At 41.7% G+C, this 25,376-nt stretch overlaps 1 protein-coding gene and 1 long non-coding RNA gene across 7 annotated transcripts in view; one reads left to right on the top strand and one right to left on the bottom strand.

Moving 5' to 3' along the window:
* Positions 1 to 25,376, bottom strand: part of CFAP61 (cilia and flagella associated protein 61) — a 282,753-nt gene that overhangs the window by 239,951 nt on the left and 17,426 nt on the right. For all 6 annotated transcript variants that reach the window (XR_009603648.3, XM_060611053.3, XM_060611051.3 and 3 more), the window contains 4 exons: positions 21,728 to 21,804; positions 20,801 to 20,868; positions 20,440 to 20,566; positions 5,303 to 5,435 (listed from right to left, as the gene is read on the bottom strand). Coding sequence is in view for 5 of the 6 variants with exons in the window: in XM_060611053.3 (XP_060467036.3) it covers positions 5,303 to 5,435; positions 20,440 to 20,566; positions 20,801 to 20,868; positions 21,728 to 21,804 (405 nt within the window). In the remaining variant the exon portion in view is untranslated. The remainder of the gene's footprint in view (positions 1 to 5,302; positions 5,436 to 20,439; positions 20,567 to 20,800; positions 20,869 to 21,727; positions 21,805 to 25,376) is intronic.
* LOC145715367 (uncharacterized) overlaps positions 1 to 25,376 on the top strand; it is a 209,011-nt gene that overhangs the window by 141,010 nt on the left and 42,625 nt on the right. The gene's annotated exons all lie outside the window — the stretch shown is intronic.

A 25,376-nucleotide genomic window follows, 5' to 3' on the forward strand; every position in this document is an offset into this window, starting at 1 on the left:
ATGTGGTATATATGCATACAATGGAATATTATTCAGCCACAAGAAAGTAGGAAACCCTGCCATTTGCAAGAACATGGGTGGACCGTGAAGGTATTATGCTAAGCCAAGTCAGAGAAAGGCAATATATTACACGATATCACTTAATATGGAATCTAGGGGCGCCTGGGTGGCTTGGTCGGTTAAGCGTCCGACTTCAGCTCAGGTCATGTTCTCACGGTCCGTGAGTTCGAGCCCCGCGTCGGGCTCTGTGTGGACAGTTCAGAGCCTGGAGCCTGTTTCAGATTCTGTGTCTCCCTCTCTCTCTGCCCCTCCCCTGTTCATGCTCTGTCTCTCTCTGTCTCAAAAATAAATAAACGTTAAAAAAAAAAATGGAATCTAAAAAAGGAGAACACATAAAAACGGCAGAACTGTGGTTACCAGGGGTTAGGTGGTAAGTGAAATGGAAAGAAGTCAGTCAAAGGGCACAAAATTTCCAGTTATAAGATAAATAAGTTCTAGGGATCTAATGGACAGCATGATGATTATAATTAACAATATTGTATTATATACTTGAAAGTTGCTAAAAGAGTGGATCTTAAACATTTTCACCACAAGAAAGTACTGGTAATTATGTGACAATAAGGAGGTGTTAGCTAATGCTATGGTGGCAACTGTTTTGCAGTATATAAGTGTATCAACTCGACATGGTGTACATCTTTTTTTTTTTTTAATGTTTATTTATTTTTGAGAGAGAGAGGTCACACACACATGCCACGGAGGGGCAGAGAGAGTGGGGCAGGAGGGTGGGGGGGATGGAAGATCCAAAGTGGGCTCTGTGCTGACAGCAGAGAGCCTGATATGGGGTTCTAATTCATGAACTGTGAGATCATGACCTGAGCTAAAGTCGGATGCTTAACTGACTAAGCCACCCAGGTGCCCAAAAATGGTGTACATCTTAAACTTACACAGTGGTATATGTCAATTATATCTCAATAAAGCTGGAACAAATAAATAAAAACCTCCAAAAAACAAATCCCTGACTAAACTGGGTTTGTCCATTTTGGTCATTCTAAGACCTGACTGGGGTCTGCGTGAATCATTACTTCTCAGTAGTTTGTTCTCATCATGTAAAGATGTAGTTTTCAAAATGGTGCTGCTGTGCCCAAATATTCCCTGACTCTTCCTTTTTCCATTAGCCTGAAGCTATAGGTTGAATGAAAATATACAAAAGCAAGTCCTTAAAGGAAAATGCAAAAAACTAAAGATGGAAAAAAAAAAAAAACCAAAAACCTTTTCAATGGGGAAGAAATAAATATTAGGGACTACTACCTCAGAATCTAACTTTAGGGCCAGTTCTCACCTTAAGAAACTAATGCCTTTATCTCTCGAAGGTCATCCTGTTTTCCATCATGTAGATAAATGTTTCACCACCTTGACTGCACACTGGAACCACATGGGGAGCTTTTTAGAAAGACCCCAAAAGATTGGTCTACTTCATCTAAGTACATGGTAGCATCAGGATTTTTAATTGAGATATAATTCACCTACCATAAAAATAAACCTTAAATCAGTATATATATTTGGTGGCTTTTAGTATATTCACAAATGTGCACACCTTCACCCACTAATTCCAAAATATTTTCATCTCCTGCACCCCTGCAAAAAACTCCATACCCTTTATTAGTTATTCCCCATCTACCTCTTTCTCCAGCCACTAATCTAGTTTCTGTCTCTAGGGACTTGCTTATTCTAGGCTTTCATATAAATGGAATCATATAATAGTGCTCTTTGATGTCTGGCTGCTTTTACCTAGTGTAATGTTTTCAAGGTTCAAACATGTTATAGCATGCATCAGTACTTCATTCCCTTTGATTTCCTAATAATATTCCATTGTATGGCTATACCACCTTTTGTCTGTTTATTCATTCATCAACAAGCAAATGGACATTTGGGTTGTTTCCACTTTTTTGGTTATTATGCATAATGCTGCTATGAATGTTTATGTACATGTTTTTGTGTGGACATGTATTTTCAGTTCTAGGAGTGGAACTGCTGGGTCAAATGGTAATTCTATGTTTAACTTTTTGAGAAAACGCCAGATTATTTTCCAAAGTGGCTACACCATTTTATAATGCCACCAGCAATGTATGAGATGGCACCTTCTCCACATCCTCACCAACGCTTGTTATTGTCCTTCTCTTTTATTATAACCATCCCAGCAAGTGTGAAATGGTATCTCATTGTGGTTTTGATTTGTAGTTTCCTAATGACTAATGAGTGTCATTTCATGAGCTTATTGGCCATTTGTATATCTTTGTTGGAGAAATGGCTATTCAAATCCTTTGCCCACATTTTATTTGGATTATTTGTCTCTTTATTGCCATATGAGTTCTTTATATATTCTGGATATAAGTTTATTGTCATGTGAACAGTCTAAAAGCATCCCCATCAGGATCACCTGATTCTGATCAGGTGATTTTCATACAAACTGAGCTTGAGAACTACTGATGCAGAAACAAGCCTCCAACAGATCATGTTATCAGAATAAAAGAATTTTTGATTCCAAGTTTTCCAAGAAAAGTAATATTCTTTAAATAGCTCTTAAGTTTTGTCAAATAGAGAAATTAATGTATGAAGAATCCCTGAACAATCATCCTAGAAGTAAAACTGCTAAATTCCCACCTTCGAATGCTTTTCCATAAACTGGCCACTTGAAAAAAAAGCTAATTTGTGGTCATCTTTGCCTGAAACTTGGGATTCTATGAATGAAATATTCAGTTATAGAGCTGGACATGCAAGGGTTTTATCCATGTCTGCTAATTACGATATGCAAAAGAGAACACAAAAACTCATTCAGACTAAGATTATCTTGTTGTCAAAAGCAATCTTCAGTCCAAGCTTACATAAACCACGTTTACAGGCCTTTACAAAAATTGTCCTCTAGATTTCTCATGCGATACAAAGGGAACATTTTAGCTCACATTTGAATTGCTTTCTTTTCTTGATTCCTAAAACTAGCAACAAAAGCCTGACCTTGTGAGATCCCTGTACACAAGTCAATAATAAGACATTTGCAGGGGAGCTCCATTCCTTTAAAACAGACTTCTCAAACATGGTCCCTAAACCGGCAGCATCAATATCACCCATGAACTACTGAGATGTACACATTCCCAGGCCCATCCCAAATCTACTAGATCATGTTGAGCGTGAGTCCCAGTAATCTGTGTTCTAATCACCCCAAGAGTTATTTCAATGCATGCTCAAGCTTGAGTACTTACTTCTTTAGAATACTTTCCTCACATTTCTCATACACACATAAAGCGGCTGCCATTGGTTAAGACCCTATCCTTCCTAAAGCTGAACAGTCACCACACACTCCCTAATTACCCTGAGGCACTCAGAGTCCCAATTTTGTTGTGTCAATTTCTCCATAGCACAGAGCAGACCCCATGAATATCCCAATTTCAGCACTTTCATCTCCTAAGAATGTCCAAAGCTTCAGATGGAGTGGCATGAGGTAGAAAGCTATCACAATATTTTTGGCTTTGGGAAGGCCTAAATGTTTCAATATTTTTCAGGAAGGCCTATTTTCAACAGGCTCACACCAACATGAAGGCCTAAAGATACCTCAATACACTTAATGTTTCGCTATCAGAACTAGGATTTAAATCCTAGTTATCAAATCTTGTGGGTGCAGATTCAGAGAAGAAAGCCACAACTAGCTAAATTTCTGTAAGGGCGGAGTGTCCCTCCACGAATGCCTCCAGCGTCAGGGCAAGGATGAGGGACAATCTCACAAGGTGCAGGGTTGCTCACGGCAGCTGCCCCAGGCACCAGGTCAGCCTGCTCTCCACTTTGAGCTGAGATGTGCTAAAGCTAGCTAGCTTGCCAGCTCTCTTCTGTGTCTCTTCTCCTCACTTCTGTTGGGTGTAGACTTCAGGTCTACAGCTGGCAAACCACAGGGGGTGGGTTCTATCTTCCTTTACTCCCATTCCTACCTCCCATCTCAGTAAAGCCTTCCAGGATGGATGCTATGGAATTAGGACATTTCTGGAGCATGTTCTGAATCAGTGGTCACCACTGACGTGCTCACAGGGCCAGGCTGGTACAATGGTGGGCTCGAGGACACCTGCGTTGTCTACAGCAGCTGCTCCAAAGCTGCTCGAAAGCTCCATCTCACTGGGGACCTGCAGAAGAGCAGGCCCAACAGCAGGCCTTCTGATTTTTCTAGAGAAGCTAGAAATTCCAACTGTTATGTACACTTTCTTAATTTGTAAATGCTAGCCACTAATAAAACAAAACTTACTCATCTACAACCTAAATCAAATCATGAGAAAACACTGGACAAATCCAAATTGAGAGATGTTGCACAAAATAACTGATGTGTGCTCTTCATAACTGTCACTGTCATGAAAAACAAAGGCAAACTAGAGAGTTCCAGATTACAAGAGACCGAAGACATGGGACACCTGAATGCAAAAAATGATGTGGATTTACTTCTGCTCTAAAGGACTGTCTGTAAAATCTGAATAAGGTCTGTAGATTAGATAATAGGAGTGTAGGAATCATGTTCAATCCTGACCTCTGTACTACAGTTACATAAGAGAACATTCTTGTTTTTAGGAAATAACCATGGAAGTATTTAGTGGTAAAGGGGCATTACATCCACAACTTATTTTTAAAAGTTTCAGAAAAACATAAACGTAAAGAGTTCTTAAATAATATATATGTATAATATTTATATTTTTATATAATTATATTTATAATATAACATAAGTAATACAAATATATATGTTTATATATTAAAAGAGAGAAATACATAGAAAAAGCAAGCAAAGAGAATGATAAAGCAAATGTGGTAAAATGTTACCATTTAGGGAACTTGGGTGCTTACAAGTTTTCTGTAAGTGTGAAATTTTGCCAGAACAAAAAGTTAAAAAAAATATTACTTTCCAAGTCAAACAAAATCCATGTGTCAGCAGGATGCTGGTCTGTGATCTCTGGCCTCTGGGATCTTGGGGTCTCAGAAATCCCCCTCAGACACCCTCAAGAATCTCTCCCTTTCACCCTAACTCCCATCTCTACCTTCAGGAGCAGGGCAAAGAACCCACAGCAGCCTGGCATCTGGAAGCATCTCACAAAAACCTAAAACTAAAGCTAGGTCACACTGGGAAGGAGGGTGATGTCACAGCTCAGAAGCGAGCCTGGCCTTGGAAGCAGGGAGGGGATGGTAGCTGTAGGGGTGTAGGGCAAAACCAGAAGCAATGTGCTTATTTCTCTCATTTCTCTTAGTAAGCGTTACCCAGGCAGATAAATCACCAACCTCACACACAACAGCATGATTCTCTTCATCTTGGGCCTCGATTAGTTCAGCCAGGAAGTACTCGCCGTAAGTTTCCTTCAGAATGGTGTCATGGCGCAAAAATACCGGCATGAGATCATCATGATCTTCTACCCTGTTTAATGAAAAGGCTTAATTAATTTCAGTGTTCCTTCCTTCAGCGGAGCACCTACTATGTGCCAGACAGTGTTCTAAATGCCAGGGACACAGCAACATGCTCATGACATGAACTTGCATTCTTATAGGAGAAACAGAATGAAACTATAGCAAATACAACACTTCAAAGATTTCAAACAATGGTAACTGCTCTGGGAGGGAGAGTGAAAGGTTAAGTGGTCAGGGAAGACCTCTCCAAGGAGGGACATCTGCACTGAGACCTGGATAAAGAAAAGGGAAGAGAGCTATGTCAAGAGAACTGAGGGTGGAAAATTCTAGTCAGAGGGAACACACTCAGCATATTTGGGTATGGAATGTGGGGCATCATTTGTTCTGAGACAAAGGACAAAAAGCTAGGAACAGCATTTCCTACATGTGTTCCAAAGGACACTACTTCTATGACATTGTCCCTAGCATCCCCTTCTTCCTCCCAAAAGAATTCAACTGTCTAAAGACAATTTCCTAGTATAGGTGCCCTCTGGAGTGTCACAGTTATATATTAGAGACTGAGAAGTACTAGAATAAATATGAATATTTAACCTTGTTTATGCATTTACCCAACATGGACCCATGGTACCCTTTACACTTATCAATGGGGAACAGAAACCATGGTACTCACCAGCCCTTCTGACACAGAGGAAGTTCCAGCAGCTCCCCCACCATTTGGCAGGGTTCTAGGGCTGGTTCCTTTATATTCTAGTTGCCCTTAAAAAATTTTTTTTAATGTTTATTTTTGAGAGAGAGAGACTCAAGTGGGGGAGGGGCAGAAAAAGGGAGACACAGAATCCGAAGCAGGTTCCAGGCTCTGAGCTGTCAGCACAGAGCCCGACATGGGGCTTGAACCCATGGACCACGAGATTATGACCTGAGCTGAAGTCGGATGCTCAACCAACTGAGCCACCCAGGCACCCCCCTCTAGTTGCCCTTTTAAATCGAGGCTTTTTTTTCAGTGCCCCACAGCAGATGAGTCTGCACATGGTCCCTAGGTAATATCCCTGACCACTGCAGTACACAGCATCCAGGGTGGGGGTTCCCTTCATTCCTGGGTCTCCGCCTCTCCTGCCATTCTTTATGCGGTGACTCTGTCCTCTGTTATGCTGTTCAGAAGCTGTTCAGTCAGTCCTCAGTTCTTCAAGAGGAATTGCTCCAAAACAGCAATTGACTTGGTGTGTCCATGGAGGAGGTGAGTTCAGGTTCTTCCCACGTTGCCATCTTGGACCAGAAGTCTACCCTTTACTCCTGACACATCGCTACATTTCCCATAAAGAAGGAAATGCTACTTTAAAAATAATGAAGCTCTGGGGCACCTGGGTGGCTCAGTGGGTTAAGCGTCTGACTTCGGCGCAGGTCACGATCTCACAGCTCAAGAGTTCGAGCCCCGCATCAGGCTCTGTGCTGACAGCTCAGAGCCTGGAGCCTGCTTTGGATTCTGTCTCTCCCTCTCTCTGCCCCTCCCCAGCTCACACTCTGTCTTGTCTCTCTCTCAAAAATAAATAAACGTTAAAAAATATTTTTAAAAATAATGAAGCTCTGCTCACCACCTTGGAAACATTCACCTCAGACTTCCCTTGTCAGGACCCTACACAGTGATCTTGACAACCAGCATGGGAGGAGAGGGAGAACCAAGAACCAGGTTTATGGTTGCACAGTGATGCTGGCTCTTAGACTCCATTTTTCTGACATTATCTAACATTCTTTTATTCTTTTTAGTACATTATTGGTTATATTTAGTACTCTATTTTACCTGCCTAGGATGTTCTTATACTTTTTTTTCCTGGTACTTTTCTTTTTTTTTTTTTTATTTTTTTTATTTTTTTTAACGTTTATTTATTTTTGAGACAGAGAGAGACACAGCATGAATGGGGGAGGGGCAGAGAGAGAGGGAGACACAGAATTGGAAGCAGGCTCCAGGCTCTGAGCCATCAGCCCAGAGCCCGACACGGGGCTCGAACTCGTGGACTGCGAGATCGTGACCTGAGCTGAAGTCGGACGCTTAACTGACTGAGCCACCCAGGCGCCCCAGTACTTTTCTTATTAAAATGTTCCACATTTGGGTTTTTTTTGTTGTTGTTTTTCTGTGCTATATCTGATTTGGCTACTAAATTTTATCTCTTCTCCCCTTTACTTCATTACTGTGCCATCTTCATCATCCTATTTGATCTTTTAATATGTTCTCTTTGACATTAACAGTAGGCTCATATGAGTGATCTGTATGTATATAAAGCTCAGGGCTTTATCCAGATTATCTCCGTTGGTATACTTCTCATAGCTACCCCAAAAGGTAGGGATTGCCATCTTCACTCTACAGATGGTGGAGAGTAAGGCTCAAAGGGAGGATGAAATGCTTTGCCTGAAATGACAGCAATAGTTGGCAACAGAGCCATGTTATAAACTCAGGTCAGCTTAGACGCTGCTATCACATACTACACTAAGTCACCAATGCACTTCAAAAATTTCCCTTTACTTCGACATTCCTTTTGAAAGTGGGCAGCAAGAAGCATGAGCACAAGCTAAACAGTTGAGAGGAGACTGGCTCAAGGGACAGGGGTCGACACCATGGCTCATCCACCCAGCCCTGCCCCAACTCCCGGATTGGATTCCCCCAATCCTGCAACAGCTCCACTCCCCACGTCTAAACGCTTTAAACTGGACAGCTCCATACACTCTGGATGAAATCCCCACTTTGTTCCAATGATGAAAGCTTTACCTCTGGTGAGCCTCATCTGTTGGAATGTTGTTTTTTCATCAGTAATAAACATCTTGATGGGAGAAATACACACTTGAAAAACTTCATCTCTGCTATATAAAACTCAGAAGTAAGGGGAAAGCTAGCTAACAGACCACGATACAGGAAGGAAAAAACAAAAAGAAGATGACAACCATCAGGGATTAAACATAACTCCCAGGTTGACTCTTATTCTTAACCTGTCAGCACTCTCTGGAAGGAGAGACAGCAGAGGGTCCTTATCCAAACAACCAGGATATTTGCTTATTATACTGTTAACCTGGGTATGATGTCATCACCAACCAACGGTCTCATTCCACATGCCAGCACGTCAGAGAGACTCTCTAGTAGGGAGTCTAAAACATGGAGCCAGAACTGAGAAATGTATAGAACTGTTGAGTCACTACATTACACACCTGAAACTAATATAACACTGTGTGTTCATTATGTTGGAATTATTAAAATAATGACTAACTAAATAAACAAATACACTTAAAATATATTCATGACATGGATCCAGAAACAAACACCAACTGTGTTTTTAGGATGGACTTGACTGTACTCTCACACCATAGCCACTTCACAAGCTGTTTCAGCTCTGCACTAAATTTTTTAAGTAGTCTTTGACTACTTGCCCATCTATTTTTGTGTGTCCACAATCACTTTGAGAGCTACCAGTGGCTGGGTGTGATTGGGTGTACCAAAGCTCCATAATAAATGCATTGAAGGCTCATGGTGCTCTTCTGAAAAGATTGGAGGATAAATGATACAGTGTAGTGGTCAAAGTCTGGGCTGGAAGCCAGAATGCGTAAATCTGGATTTAATAACTGTGACCTCGGGCATATCACTCAAACCCTCATCCCATAGTTTTCTCATCTGTCATAAAGACAGTAAATTTAATGTTGAGATAATAGCGTGTGATGTGCTATTATTATTAACATTACTACTACTTAGGTAGGAAGGGTCCATAAGGACAACCGAAGAATATTTCTTTTTTTTTTTTTTTTTTTTTTTTTTAATTTTTTTTTTTTTTAACGTTTATTTATTTTTGAGACAGAGAGAGACAGAGCATGAACGGGGGAGGGTCAGAGAGAGGGAGACACAGAATCTGAAACAGGCTCCAGGCTCTGAGCTGTCAGCCCAGAGCCCGACGTGGGGCTCGAACTCACGGACCGCGAGATCATGACCTGAGCCGAAGTCGGCCGCTTAACCGACTGAGCCACCCAGGCGCCCGCGAAGAATATTTCTAATCAATGCATGGAATGGAAGAGGTTATCACTATAGAAGCCTGAATAGCTGTGATAGTTGCCTATTGTCCCATTCCATCCACTATCACTAATCTGTTTAAAACCCTGCTTTCTTCACCTCACTCTCTTACTCAAAAACTTTTGCTAGCCCCCGCTGTTTCTGGGTCAGAGCCCTTTAGCCTCATCTTTAAGGCCTCTTTTCATAATCATCACCAACAATGACACACAAGGTGATTTACTCATTCTCCCTAGAAGGGGACCTCACCATCTTCCCTCCTTCTGCCTCTGTCCCTATCCAGCACTGTGATCCACTCACTTATTCCAAATTCCAGCATCCTTCCACCCCATACCCTCCAGTGGCTCATCATCCCAGCCTCCTTTCCCAGGAACTAATGACAGGATCAAAACTGGATATCTATTGTCCACTTTTTTTTTTTAATTTTTTTTTCAACGTTTTTTATTTATTTTTGGGACAGAGAGAGACAGAGCATGAACGGGGGAGGGGCAGAGAGAGAGGGAGACACAGAATCGGAAACAGGCTCCAGGCTCCGAGCCATCAGCCCAGAGCCTGACGCGGGGCTCAAACTCACGGACCGCGAGATCGTGACCTGGCTGAAGTCGGACGCTTAACCGACTGCGCCACCCAGGCACCCCTATTGTCCACTTTTGATGTTAATGTCAAAGCAGGGCATGTTTCCAATCAAGGATTATGCTCTTTGGGGACAGAGAGGGAGTTCTGTGCTTCTCCATGACAAAGGTTAGCCAAGATACTCTGAACCTTCTTTTCAACTAGACTTCAACCTTGGCTTGCAAAGACTTGAACAAACACCGACATAGTTTCTCATAGCCCAAGGCCACATCCCTAGGATGACCCCAGCCCCCTTGAAGTGCCTTTCTGAGAAAGCAAGGCTGCCAAAAGAATTTCCTGTTTGTTCTAGCCAACACCTAAAGGTAGAGCCCCTGTCTCTCAGTCTCTGTGGAAGGGTAGGAGCCTAACTTCAATAAGCTCCAGCTAGCAAACTCAGATAGGTTTCACAAGGAACAAACCCACTTCCTACTTCTTGTCATTTTTCACTTCCTTGACTCTACTGAGACTCCCCTCGCCCCCTCTCAATTCTCTAATTTTCTCTTTAATTAACTCAACCAAAATTGAGTTCAGTTCACACCGTATGCTTTTCCCTATATAATAGTTACTATTGATTAAAATCTGTCTTTAGCACTTTAACCAGAGACTGGCTTTGTTGAACTTTTGGACATTTGCATACCCTGTAGACTGCAGCACAGGTGCAACAGTGATAGGCGACACAGAATAGGTTCCGTACCGTATTCTAGGACCTCATCCAGTATGACACATGTACACACAGCACTGAGGGGTGCCACTGCTAAGCCTGTTTTCCAGGTGAGCAATGTGTGGCCTGAGGGGACTCATGTGGAGAGTGAGACCACAGCCCTAACTGACAGAGACACCTGCCCAGTCACTTCAATACTAAGCCTTGGTTTCTCATCTACTAAGCAGGCAGGGACAAGGACAGCAGGGAGGGTACAATGTAGTGATACAAGGTACACTCTGGTAGACAGTAAGCCCTCAGCACAATCTACTCTGGAGAGACTTCACATGCGGCCCCCATGTCCCACACCACCTGGAAACCCCCACTGGCTGGCTCCCTGCCTCCAAGCACTCAGGACCTCTGCTGAAAGAGCCTACTAGCACACCCCACTGCATTCCAGAACCCATCTCCCTACTTAACCTGCCAAAGAAGTGCTGCTAACAGAGGGGAGCTTTTCTCTGTAAAGAGAGTCCTGAGTGATACTTGTTTGAAAAAAAATAAAAAAGATTCTAGGAGAGAATAGCCAAGAAATCCATTTTCAAATGCTTTGCCAAAAATAAAACTCCACATTGATATTAAAAGAGGTAACTTGTAAATAATACAAAAATAATTCAATATCCTAGTCACTTAAAGAGAATCGAGGCACCTGTCATATAGAAAATTCTAAGATCAACTGTGTATGATGGGCTTTTATCTACATAGGATGGACACAAAAATAATACTCCATGGATACAAAAATCAGAAATAAAGGCTCAGAGAGCCCCAGGGCTGTACACCTATGCATGAGCCCTCTGCAGCCTATGAACAAAGTTATCCCTGATCATACCTCAATACTAATTCTTCTGGGGAAAATAGGAAGAAAATAACCAAATTGTGCAGTTCTAAAGAGTCTCTCGCTTCAGCTCCTCCCCAAAATGGATAAAGAGGAACTTGTTCTGCTAAATGCATTCCTTGGGGTAATCGATAATTTATGATCTTGCATCAGCCCCAGTGCTAATGATAAAGTATGACATCAGCCTTGCAGAGTCTCAAATGGCATATGACAAAGTCTAGCCCTACAGAAACAAAACACCTCAGCTACCAAAAACAATCCATCCAGTAAAATGCTTAAATTCGAGCACTCTGAGGCAATGAGCACTGTCTGCCTCTGGGAAAATAGGAGAGCCACGACTTCACATGAATTCATTTAGCACGGTACAGCCACATGTCCAGCACCTCTGTGACCCAGAGCATGTCAGGAGTTATGATTATGTAAGGTTATAATTTATCAACTTAAAATGCAATGGGAATGACACCATTTTCTGGGTGAAAACCAACATTCTTTTATATCTTCCATTCAGGAAGTGGCTTGGAGGAGGCAACAATGTACTTGTTAATGTAATTAGTGTAGAATATTTTATTCTTTTTTTTTAATCTTTATTTATTTTTGAGAGAGAGAGACAGAGTGTGAGCAGGGGAGGAGCAGAGAGAGAGGGAGACACAGAATCTGAAGCAGGCTCCAGGCCCTGAGCTGTCAGCACAGAGCCCGACGCGGGGCCTGAACTCACGAACCATGAGATCATGGCCTGAGCCGAAGTCAGACACTCAACCGACTGAGCCACTCAGGCGCCCCTAGAATATTTTATTTTAACTAGTTTGGAGGAAACAAAAGGTCCATCCCATAGAGACTGATTGATTGCTCAGGTACCTAAATGTCCACCAGACTCTGAAAAATGTGCCATATGAAAATGGAGTAGCATCCAAAATGCAAGAAAATCAACAGCCTCTCAGGACACATCACTTGGGGTATGGATGTCCTCTAAACCCAAGAGAAGGCAAGGTGGAGGATGACAGGAACCTGGTGGCTCTCTCTGGCTTCCTGGGAGGACAAACTCTAATCATTTCCACTATGTCAGTTAGCTGGGCTTTGAATGAACATCATGATGCCTAGAACCCACAGAACTTTCCCAGCTGATTGGCATGGTCTCTTGGTGACGGCTAGACCCTCAGATTGCTTCAAAGCTTTAGCATCCAGACCATTCTTCAGCAAAATTACGATCCTAGAGGAAAATCTACAGGCTAGCTTCCTTTGAGTGTGGGAGATTGTTTCTTTGCCCACAAAGAAAGTATTGCAAATTCACAGATGGAAAGTTCACACTTAAGGTCTGGAACGGCAGCGGCAGCAGGGCTGAGCCACCTTTCTATTCAGGATATTGGCATGGCTTCTTCTCTCCTGTCTGATGGTATTTTCCATATCCAGAGAGGAGCTGCATTTCATTAGCTAGACTTAAAAATGTGCCATTGAAAAAGTGATTCTGATGTTACATTAAATGCCATAAATATTGTATTTCTTCAAACCTGAGAGTATCTGTGCCTATGTTTTAAGAAATCAGTGAATGAAGATTCTCACAGAGAATCTAATTCAGTGGTAATCCTAAAGAAAGCAGTGTATTTTGGTTACACCAACCTTTTACCATGAACATTGTGTCAATTTGGGGCAGGGGAACCCAAAGTCAGTCTTTTTCTTCCCATATGTAGAAACAAAGCACCTTTTTCTTTCCAAGATCTCTTGCGACCTCTAGTGGTCTCTTTAAGAAAATCAAGTCCATCATTTCTCAATCACCTATTCCATTTTAGAATTTTAGGATGGATTTTAGAACCATTTAGTTTCTACTCCTTGGAAAATGTCATGATTTTTTAAATTATGGAGGATTTTAAACCCTAAATGACTTCAAAGCATATTCAAGGCCAATAAGAGGCCCTTGCCGTTTATACCACCAGGATCTGATCCAAAAGTCTATCTTGGCACGCTGTCACTCCAGTTGAATTGTTAACCAGATCTTATTTGCTGGGTCACTTACCAAGACTCAAGAAGAGCAATGGTGAAATTCCTAATTTCACTGTCCCTTCTCTTGGAGTGCTTTGATTCTCATGACCTAAGCATCAGAAAATTCATTTGTATGAAAGTACTCAGAAGTTCAACTTAAGTGAATTCCAAAAAAGCATAAGGCTGTCAAATGCTTAATAAAAATAATTGCTTTAAGAGGTGAAAAGTTAGTATTTAAAAAATCACCAATCTTATGTTTTAAAGTCCTAAATTTTCTTCATCTATTTTACATAGCAATAATGCTCACACAGTTTGGTTAGCCTTTATTATCAGCAAAAAAAGCAGTACTCCATTTTAGTTATTCTACAACACGGACTGACAGCACATAATCATTCCCTGGCAAGTCCTTTCCTACCCCCTCCCCAAAAGACTTGAAAAAGGTAGGTTTTCCCCCAAAAGTACTATTCCAATAGTTTCTCAGTCTGAGAACATCTCAAATCCACCACTGAGTATTAATCAAGCCCACTATAGATTATAAAGGTATGTCCAGAAGCAGTCATGCTTTATTTCAAACATTGTGCAAATCACAGAACAGTAACGTCAATAATTAGTGTCTAAGTAGAGGGGAAGATTACAGCACAATTTTCCACATGGGTAAATCAAAGAACCAGGACTGGGGATTACAGTGTTAATTCCCTGGTTCTGAACATGTTGCTAGGTAAACGGCAGAAGGATAATTACATCCCAAACCCTTCCCTGGTCTACTGTCTTAAGAGCTATGTTCTTCACCATTAATTATCAGTGCAAGTAACTGTTGATGAAAACAGATGTCAAAAAATCAATGTGGGAGAAATAAGAGAAATGAAGCAGCCTAAGAGGACACGTACAGCCACGCCCATCTGACCTTCTGAAAAGGCTTTTTTCCTGCATCCTTAAGGAGGGAAATGATCCACATAAGTGCATTTTCTGGCTACCTAAAATTCTATACCTGCTAGTACCAAAACTCGAATGTGAACATTTTGGACAGAGGGCTTCTTAAAATGTATCACATTTCTCTGCCTTCCAACAAGCAAAAATATCAACCATCATAATGTCACCATTCCCTCATGAGTTCACCACTATATGCTAAATTGTCTTTTATAAATGTCCCTTCCTCCTTACAAAGTATCCACTGTCATCTTTTTGCCATGAGGACTACATTCCTCCTCTGATCTGCTACTGGTAGATTTTCTGTAGGCTGGGCAAGCAGGACATTTCACCATCAGAGGCTGAATGAGCAAGACCTCAGGGTCAGGGATCGGGAAGGTTTAGTTCAGGCTGGGACAGCCTCATCCCCTGGAAGGTTGTAGTCCGTAACCCTAAAGTTTTCAAGGGTAAAAGAAGGAAAGGAATAAAGGCGCGGGTTGGAAAGAAGAGGAGAGAGACTAACTCTAAACTACCAGTTCCACATGCTTACTAGGAGCCAGCACTGGGCAGGGCACAGCCCACACCTTTTCTCGAGCAGCCTACACCCTGAATCACAAGTGGGGCGTTAGTGAGTAGATTAACAAAGATGTTGCCTTACTAAAAGGTGAAAGAAACTGGTGATTTTTAGATATGCCCTCTGTACATGTCAGATGTGGTATTGGATACATATACAATTATTACAACAGTAGATTATATAGAATTATCTGTAGATATTTTATGTTCTAATTAATTCTATAGAATTATCTATTACAATAGTAAATAATAATACAAAAACATCTTGCTGAATATCTATGCTGGAGTACTTAAGCTTTAAAATTCCTCAAGAAAATGACAAGATCCAAATTTGGTATGCTGCCTACACACTTTAAGACAATACGGAGCTTCTAGGTTGGTAAACGCATGGCAATTTGGGAACAGGGGCCCCGCTCCCTTCCCTCACACCTTGCCCTGTGCTTCTCTTCTATCTGACTGTTCCTGACTTACATCCTCTTATAATACACTGGTGACCTAGCAAGAAAAGAAGGAAGGAAGGAAGGAAGGAAGGAAGGAAGGAAGGAAGGAAAGAAAGAAAGAAAGAAAGAAAGAAAGAAAGAAAGAAAGAAAGAAAGAAACAAGGCAAGAAAATACTTTTGGAAATACGCCTCTCTCAACTGCTGTTCCCCTCTACCCTCCCCCACAAAACTGTCTATTTATACACATATGTGTGTATAGTTACATACTCACATAGAAAATTGCGACCAGTAACTTTATGGCACCTGGGTGGCTTAGTCAGTTAAGCATCCAACTCTTGATTTTGGTTTGGGTCATGATCTCATGGTTCATGGGTTCCAGCTCTCTGTTGGGCTCTGCGCTGGCAGTGTGGAGCTGGCTTGGCATTCTCTCTCTCTGTCTCTCTGCTCCTCCCCCTCCTCACATCCTCCCCCCTCAAAATAAATAAACATTTGAAAAGATGTTGTAATTTGAAAATATAATTCGTTTTATTAAGTGAACCCATCCCCCAAACTAATTAGCAAATGGCAGAATAAAATGAGAGATTTTTAAATGGAATGAAGACAAAAGTTTAGCAATTATTAGACTACTTATGAGAACTTAAGCAACCAGTTTATGTAAATTTCTCATGACATAATTAAAAAACTGCCTACCTGTGAATACTTTTACATTTAAAGAATGTAATTTCCTAAAGGGCAGGAGGACCTATTTTCCTGCGCTGATTATAAGAGAAACTTCATAAATCAGGAAGGAGGATTGGAGAGGTGTGAGAGAATCAATTAAAAATGTTATTTTAGGGGCACCTGGGTGGCTCAGTCGGTTAGGCGTCCGACTTTGGCTCAGGTCATGATCTCACAGCTCGCAAGTTCGAGCCCCGTGTCGGGCTCTGTGCTGACAGCTCAGAGCCTGGGGCCTGCTTCGGATTCTGTGTCTCCCTCTCTCTCTGCCCCTAACCCACCAACATTCTGTCTCTGTCTCTCTCAAAAATAAATAAATATTTAAAAAAATTTTTTTAATGTTATTTAAAAAAAAAAAAAGATTTCACTCACAGAATTCCTTCTCTTTAGAATGTGTTTGGCTTGTATTAGCATTCGTTTCATGACCAAAGGGGTTTTTTATAAAGAGAATTATAATGTTGACGATTTAGCTATGAATACAAAAAGTAAATAAAAATGGTTTTCTACGGGGAATTTTCTTTCTCTTGTCCTAAATTAGGGGATAATGTGTATCTGAATTTATTTTGCTCCTTGGTAATATTTTTTTTAGACAAGTGCTATCTGGAGCTCAGAATGCAAAGTAAATGCTCTATGTGGAAAGTAAAAATGGAATCACTTTCCATTGTTTGCATAACGTTCTGCTTCCTTCTCTGCTTTCCTTCATCACCAAACTTCTCTAGAGAGCAGTGGATATCCCCTTGCCTTCACTTCCTTACCTCTCATTTATTTGGTTCACTGCATTGTGATTTCCAAAACTCAACTCTGCCCTTCAAGGACAGACAAGACCAGATCCCAAAGCAAGGGGATGGAGGTAGGCACAGGTGACTAAGTGGCCACTGTCGGCACAGAGGAACCAAAGAGATGAGCTTGAGAGAAATGGCCCAGGTCCTCGGAAGACAGAGTTCAGAGCCATAAGGACAAGAGAAGAAGAGAAGCAAATGAGGATGGGGGAGGATTAAGGCTGGAGGCTTGGGTAAGGGCAGTGTTAAGGCAGGCAGCCACCTCCCTCTTACCCAAAGTTCATTCAACTGGTCTTTAATAGATGAAGAATTCTCCAAGTTTTTACAATTTTTTTCCTTAAATAAGTTTTGGTAGGTTGTGTTTTTGAAGGAATTGGCCCATTTTATCTAAGTTGATGAATTTACAGAGCTGTATTCCCTTATCCCTTTATGTCTATAAGATCTGTAGTGATATCACCTCTTTCATTTCTGATAGTGGTAATTTTCTCTTTTTTCTTGGTCAGTTTGGCTAGAAGTTTATCAATTTTATTCAACTCATCTGTATCTTTTTACATTTCCAAATGCAATGGCCTCTTTTTGGACTCAAATTATTTGATTTCCCTACATCTTTTGCCACTATAAGAGTCTGACTTCTACAAGACTCCTCTCCCTCTCTTCTAGTTCTCTTCCTTATTCACGCTCATTTTCACCATTCAAAATTCTGCCATAGGCCTCTGCTTTTTCACTTTAAAATCTCTTCCTGGGGTGCCTGGGTGGATCACTTGGTTGAGTGGCAGACTCTTGGTTTTGGCTCAGGTCATGATCTCATGGTTCATGAGTCTGAGCCCCACATCGGGCTGACAGGGCAGAGCCTGCTTGGGATTTTCTGTCCCTCCCTCTCTCTTTGCCCCTTGTCTGCTCTCTTTCTGTCTGTCTCAAAATAAACATTTAAAAATAAAATAAAATAAAATCTCCACAACTAAACAATCTCCTTTATTTTCCTGACCTCCTCACTCATGAGAGGACCTATATTTCTACCTCCCAACTGTCCATCTAATGCTATTATTTCTACTTTTAGCTAGTGAATCCCCCCATACTTGAAAACCTGAGTGACCGTGAACTCATTCTCATCTTTCAACTTTCCCCCTCAAACATTTCTTTGCATCCATGCACCTGCCCCAACCAGATCTCTTTGACTTGTCACTGCCTGAATTCCAGCTAGAATCATTTCTTGGCCATACTGTTCTGTTCCTCCCTTATAAGCCACTGAACACATGAAAGTCAGTTATCCTTCACACACAGCCCATATAGTGCTCCATGCTGGCTTCAGGGTAAAGGCTTCTTGTTGTGATTCTTCCTTGGCCATCCAGTGGCCTACTCTTGCTCTGCACACCTTGAACAGCAGCCACAACTGCCTACTGCCTGGTAATAGACACTCCAGGTGCCTTCCTGCCTCTACACCTTTGCCCAATCTGTCCCTCTGACCAAGCTCCGGCTCGTCCCTTCTGACCAGATTCAGAGGCTACCTTCTCTGTGAAGACTTTTTTATTTTAAATTATTTTTTTAATTGAGGTATAGTAACATATAGTAAAATGCCCAAGTATTAAGTTGGGTGAGTTTTGGCAATTGCAAAGCCACCAATCAATACACAGAGCACTACCATTACCCCAGAATTCCAGTCTCACTCTTTCCTCCACCAAAGGCAACCACTGATCTGCTCTGTCTCTACAGATGAGCCATTTGCACATCATATAAGTGGAGTCAACAGTATATGGTCTTTGTGTCTATGTCTGCCTTCTTTTACTCAGCATGAACTGAGATTGACCCACCTTATTGCATCTATAAGTAGTTCATTTCATTTCACTGCTGATACTGCACCACAATTTGTAATGTAAACAGTTACTCCTTGATGGATATTTAGATTGGGGGCAGGGGCAGAGAGGTTTTATATGAAGCTGTCTTCATCCTTCTCTGTCCTTTCCTCTTCCAAGCCACTTAATAATATCAGTAAGAATAATATTTCATTTCATTGGGCACTTACATGTGACTGGAAGTGCTAAGCACTTGATTCTCCTCAGGTCATCTGTTCATTGCAACAATCCCAGGCAGTAGACAATACCCTCACACCCACTGACAGGCAGGAAACTGAGGCCTGAAGAGGCCAAGTTCTCCTTTTCAGATAACCCATCTGGTGAGTGGTCTAATCAAGATCAGAATAGAGATCTATCAGGGCACATGGGTGGCTCAGTCAGCTGAGCGTCCGACTTCAGGTCAGGTCATGATCTCACAGTTCGTGAGTTCAAGCCCCATGTTGGGCTCTGTGCTGACAGCTCGGAGCCTGGAGTCTGCTTTCGATTCTGTGTCTCCCTCTCTCTCTGCCCCTCCCCTGCTCGTGCTCTGTCTCTCTCACTCTCTCAAAAATAAATAAACATTAAAAAAAATTTTTTTAAAAGATAGAGATCTGATGCCATTCTTAATATGCCATAAATTCTTAATATGCCATAATAGTATATGCCTGGTAAATAGTAGGCTCTCACCTTTTAAAAATTTAAATGTAATACTTTCTAAAGAAGTCCACAATTTATGGCAACAATTGACCCAACAAGATGCAATTTATTCCCCACTGATAAAACCAAGCAACCACCTTTGTGAAATGATTTCATATGCATTTTTATTTCAAAAAGAGACCCTTTTATTTTGCCCACAATTTTGTGAGTCAGAAATCTAGGAGGACTCAGTTGGTCAGTCCTTGCTTAGGGTCTCTCCTGTGGCTGCAGTCACATGTCAGCTGGGCTCCAGTTACTGGGGAAGGGGAGGGGGGTCTTCCTGGCTGGGTGTCCACAATGGCTCATTCACAAGGCCAGCAGGCAATGCTGACTGTCAGTGGGAGCCTAGCTGGGGCTGTCGACCCCAGGGCCAACATATAGCCTCTCTGGCACACCAGTCTCCAAGGCCACATTGGAGGAGAGCTTGAAGGATAGAAGATGGTGTTGTAGCCATCTTTGGAAAATACTCTCTGCCACTGCCATCTCCTTAAGACTGCTAAACTTTGGGGCATGTCATGGAGCCCACTGAATGTTAAAGAATCCTCTTTCACTGACTGTTGGAAAATAGGTGGGGTCTATTGGGACAACTAAATAGGCGGATTCATTTTTATGTTTATTTGAAAATTATTTGACTCAGTGTGGGGCCAAGGATCGTGTGTTCTCAGAAACCCGTAAGTAGTAAATGCACAACTTTGCTGGCCACATAGCACCAAATGAGTCTCATCAGATATTCATGCCTGTAAATTATGTCATCAAGGGGAACTGTAAACATCTCCAAATGAAGTAATACTTATGGGTATTATAAAACAATTTAATCCAAGCTCTAATCACTTACAGTAAGAAATGGCATTTTAGCAACTCTGCATAAGGTAAGTGTCCGTGTAAAACTCAGGTAGGAAAAGGCACTGCTTCAGCCTTACCTGGCATTGCGAATGTGCAGCTGAGGGTAATGATTTTCTCTGCAACATATGTGCACGGCAAAGTCCTCATCATACATCAGACTCGGAATGTTCCCCACTTGTTCAAACACTGTTATGAGAGTCGAGCCTAAACCACAGAGATGAAGAAATGTGGCCTCACTTTACCAAGGAATAACTTTTAGGGCTTCAGAACAAACTGTGACTTCCATTCGAAATTGTATTTTAATTATTATAATCAAATAGTCACATTATACATTCAGGACCTAGAGACCATTCTTATTCCCATTCCAAAAAGCACCATTTTAAGCATGAATTTCCCATTCTGGAGACTGGGGACAGGAGGTAATTGAGCAGACCTTACCTAGGCTCATGTAGGATGGCACTACGAGAAATATGAAGTGTAGTTCTGGCACGGCCTTAAACACAGCCCTGGCAAGGGGAAGAGAGGGTGGGACAGGTGTTAATAATAAAGTAATCCCATTAGCTGGCACCTGTTTGAGGCAAATGCCTTCACTAAACACATCAGATGTTCATAGATCCACATGGGCTTCTTTGCTCCTTGCCTGTAATGGCAAAAACATCTTCAGGGCAATGTCCTTTCCTTCTCTACTTTTCCTTATAATCCAAATGGCCTCTTTTCTGTCTGTTCCACAGAGGTAGAGAGAATAAAGAGTGCCATATTCATGTGGCACACCAGATTTCTGCTGACATTAACCTTTGACCTGGCATCTGGATGGTCTGGTGTGACATTACAAAGTGCCTTGAAAGCTGAGGCCACCACCCCCAAATGTCTGTGCAGGCTGTCAGAGACACATCGCCATCACCCAGTAGCCCAACTGATCATATTTCGATGCACCATATTATTCAGGATGCTTCTGCATTCTGTCAGGTTAATAAACATCTCTAAAGAGAAGACTGAAGAAAACTATTTTTAGAAAAATCCAAACCTGTGATGCTTTATTCTTCCCTTATTTCCCCCCCAATCCATTTTTTTAAATGACTGCACTATTTGCCTCAAATGATAGTAAAGATGTGTGTCAGAGGGAGTGTCGATTCAAAGAAATAAACTGTTTTCTTTCAGAAATGTCACTGTTATTCCACATTGATGCTTTAATACAGCCATGAATTACAAGATAATTAAGCACCTCAAAGAATTTCACGTCCTTTGGAAATATTTTTAAACTATGCACACAATCTCTTTTGTGTCATTTTGGCATTAACGTGTCTTGTCTATGGTGCTGCCTGCCAGCCCCCTGATGTCACCATCTGCAAGACCCCAGCCACTCACCGAATAATCTCTCTGCAGCAGCCAACAGAATATTCATCCACGGCCACAAAGAGGTGCATGAACAACGTGTTCAAAGGCTGCACAAGAAAAGAGCACATGATTAAAAGCTGAGTCACCATTCAGGCTATGTCAGAACAGGGTTGGGAAATGGGGGGGAGGATTTGGGGGCGGCCGCAAACTCAGAGCTGCCCCCTTTTGTGGGTGATATTTTATGTCTGAAGTGATGAGACACTCAGGCAGCATTCAAGCTTTCTCCCTGACTCCATTCCCTGCCTTCTGTCCTCCTAGCTTAGAATTATTCAAGGAAACAGGGACTGTAAATGAGTCCAATGCACCCAGCCCATCTTCCTGCCCTCACAAACGGGCTATGGGCAGGGAAGTGCCTGCAGGGGAGTGAAATCGATTATTAACTCAGTAGTCTTGTCCTCGGGGGTGTCTATGCCAAGTGAAAGACAATCACCCTTTCCCCAGGGCTCTTGAGTCAGCAGCTGCTGCTCTATTCAAGTGACACAAGAGAAAGATTCTCTTATGAATTTGAAGGATGGAAGGCAGATGCCACGTTATGAATCCAATGACTTGTTTTGTTCAACATTCCCAGAGTCAGAATCAAATATTACTCTTGGGATCCAGAAAACCTGAGAGCTAGAAACTCAAAGTAGCAAGATTCGAAGATGACTGTCGGGCTAAATCTTTCAAGTTTTTAAAGAACTTTGTCCCCTAAATTCTGAAGACATTTTAAGTAGCCTCAATAATGAGCAGCTGTTCCATACAGCCACACATTGGTCCGCTCAACTCAGTACCCCTGTGTTTATGGGAAAATCTTCAAATTCTAGAGATACTACAAATGTGAGGCTACTTAACTGGTGAGGGTGGTGTTGCACCTAGATCAGGATGACAGGAATGCTTGAAAGCGCCTCCTGTTTTCTGAGCAATTTTATTTTTTTTTTATTTTTTATTTTTTTTAATTTTTTTTTCCAATGTTTTTTATTTATTTTTGGGACAGAGAGAGACAGAGCATGAATGGGGGAGGGGCAGAGAGAGAGGGAGACACAGAATCGGAAACAGGCTCCAGGCTCCGAGCCATCAGCCCAGAGCCTGACGCGGGGCTCGAACTCACGGACCGCGAGATCGTGACCTGGCTGAAGTCGTACACTTAACCGACTGCGCCACCCAGGCGCCCCTTCTGAGCAATTTTATAGACAGCCTTGGGTTACCACCTGCACATCCGTGCCTTGGTCTCCCTCCTGTTGGATAGCGCATGCCTTAGAAATACTCAGAAGGAGGGCCACCTGGGTGGCTCAGTTGGTTAAGCATCTGACTCTTGATTTTGGCTCAGGTCATGACCTCACAGTTCATGAGTTTGAGCCCCGAGTCAGGCAAGTAAGGCTCTGTGCCGACAGCATAGAACCTGCCTGCATGAGATTCTCTGTCTCCCTCTCTTTCTGCCCCTCCCTTACTCATGTGTGTGCTCTCTCTCAAAATAAATGAACGAATAAATAAAATAGAAATACTTGGAAGGAATATCAAACATAAAATGGGAAGAGAAGAATCATGAGTTTGGTTCAGGAGTTGAAAACTCCCAAAAGGCCAATAACACAAACCCTACAGTCCAGATGGGAACAGCCACAACACCACTGTATGCATTTTCCATGTGTTATCAGCTAATCCCACAACACCTTACTTAACATCTGCTTTACATGCTGAATAGGACCAGCCTTAGGAGTACATGGCTTATTACTTGGCTGATTTATCTTCCAAATTCTCTCTTCCACCAAGAATATTACAATTCAAGATTTATTTTTTAGATTTAAGATAAAAATCATTAGTTACTTCTGTTGCAAATACCCCTGGGATTAGTAATACATTAGGCCTTAAGACTCTATATGCTGTCCAATAACAAAATAACTTGAGCCACAAATACAGGTCACATATGTAATTTCCCAGTAGACATATAGAAAAAGAATAAACATGTAAGATTAATTTTCAATATATTTTATTTAACCTAACAGACTCAAATTATCATTTTAACAAGTTATCAATATAAACATTGTTAATGAAGTGTTTTACACTCTTTTTTTCCTCCTAAATACTTAAAATTCAGTGTATGTTTTACACTTCTAGCACATCTCAATCACACTAGCACATTTCAGGTGCTCAACAGCTACACATGGCTGACGGCCACCATACTGGATAGCTAAGCTCTATACTGTTGTAGGAATTTGAAAGTAGTTTTTAAAAAAAAATTTTTAATGTTTGTTTATTATTAAGAGACAGAGAGAGAGACACACAGAGCACGAGCAGGGGAGGGGTAGAGAGAGAGGGAGACACAGAACCCAAAGTAGGCTCCAGGCTCTGAGCTGTCAGCACAGAGCCCGACGCAGGGCTCGAACTCACAAACTGCGAGATCATGATCTAAGCTGAAGTTGGTCACCCAACCAACTGAGCCACTCAGGCACCCCGGAATTTAAAAGTAGTTGAAAGAGAAACTATCTTAAGAGAACAAAGGGACAAAAGAGGAAATATTTATGAATAATGGTATTAATTTATAATAATTTTCAAAATGGTAAAATCATGATTCTAATGCAAACATACAATGAGCACATGTCTGAGATTTATTCAACCCATCATTTAATGAGGCAACCAGTAAGATGATAAAAACAATTCGTTGCACTTGAGGAGCTGGCTACTTTAGGTATTTTAATGAGGGAATGTTAGAATAAGGTTGCTAGGCTAGATATAAAATGGTTAATGTCTTATGAAGCCATAAACCATAGCTTTTGAGGTTATCTCTTCCACCAAACAGAAATCATTTACACCTCAAATGGACAAAAATCTACAAAGCTAATCACTGTTCCTATAGAACTGTACAATGTACAATAGCTCAGTTAACAGAAAGTCAAAGATACAAGCCTTGGATTGAAAGCATCATTTGGCTTATTTACAAGTTTGAGATAATTTTTGTGAATATGATAACTGGGTGTTTGGGGTGGTGAGGAACAGGAGGAGTAGAGGACAAGGGGGAGACATCATGTAGCTGAATAAATGCTGGATAATGTGTTGGGGTGCACATGGGGGATGTACTGTGCATGCACACAGGTGTATATGGTGGGAAAACTCACTCATTCACACAACTGGCATTCCCTAGGGCTCTGGGGCCACATTCTTGAATTCCACTAACAGGCAAACATGCTACCCACAGTCGTGGCCTCTGGCTCTCCGCAGAACTGGGGCCACATGCTGGCTTGGCTCTGGCGGGCTGAGGGCAGGGAAAGCTCAGACTTGGCACCAGCTACCAAGTCGGGTTGCCAACAAGTTGTAACGTGCCCACAGCTAGAAGACATCGAATGAGCTAGAGTCCAGAATGACACCTTAAAAGTTACAGAATGCAACAGGAACCTGAAGCTCTACTATCACCATTACACGGTGTAAAAAGTGTAAAGGCAGGTACCCTCCCAGCATTCCAAAGACTTCACACACTGAACCGAAGTGGCCATTGATATAGATGGATGGATAAAGAAGATGTGGTACATATATATGGTGGAATATTACTCACCCATAAAAAACGAGATCTTGCCATTTGTGACAACACAGATGGACCTAGGAGGTATTATGCTAGGTCAAATAAGTCAGACAGAGAAAGATAAATAGC

The sequence above is a fragment of the Panthera onca genome, chromosome A3 (genome assembly GCF_046562875.1).
Source record: "Panthera onca isolate mPanOnc1 chromosome A3, mPanOnc1 haplotype 2, whole genome shotgun sequence".
NCBI lineage: Eukaryota > Metazoa > Chordata > Mammalia > Carnivora > Felidae > Panthera > Panthera onca.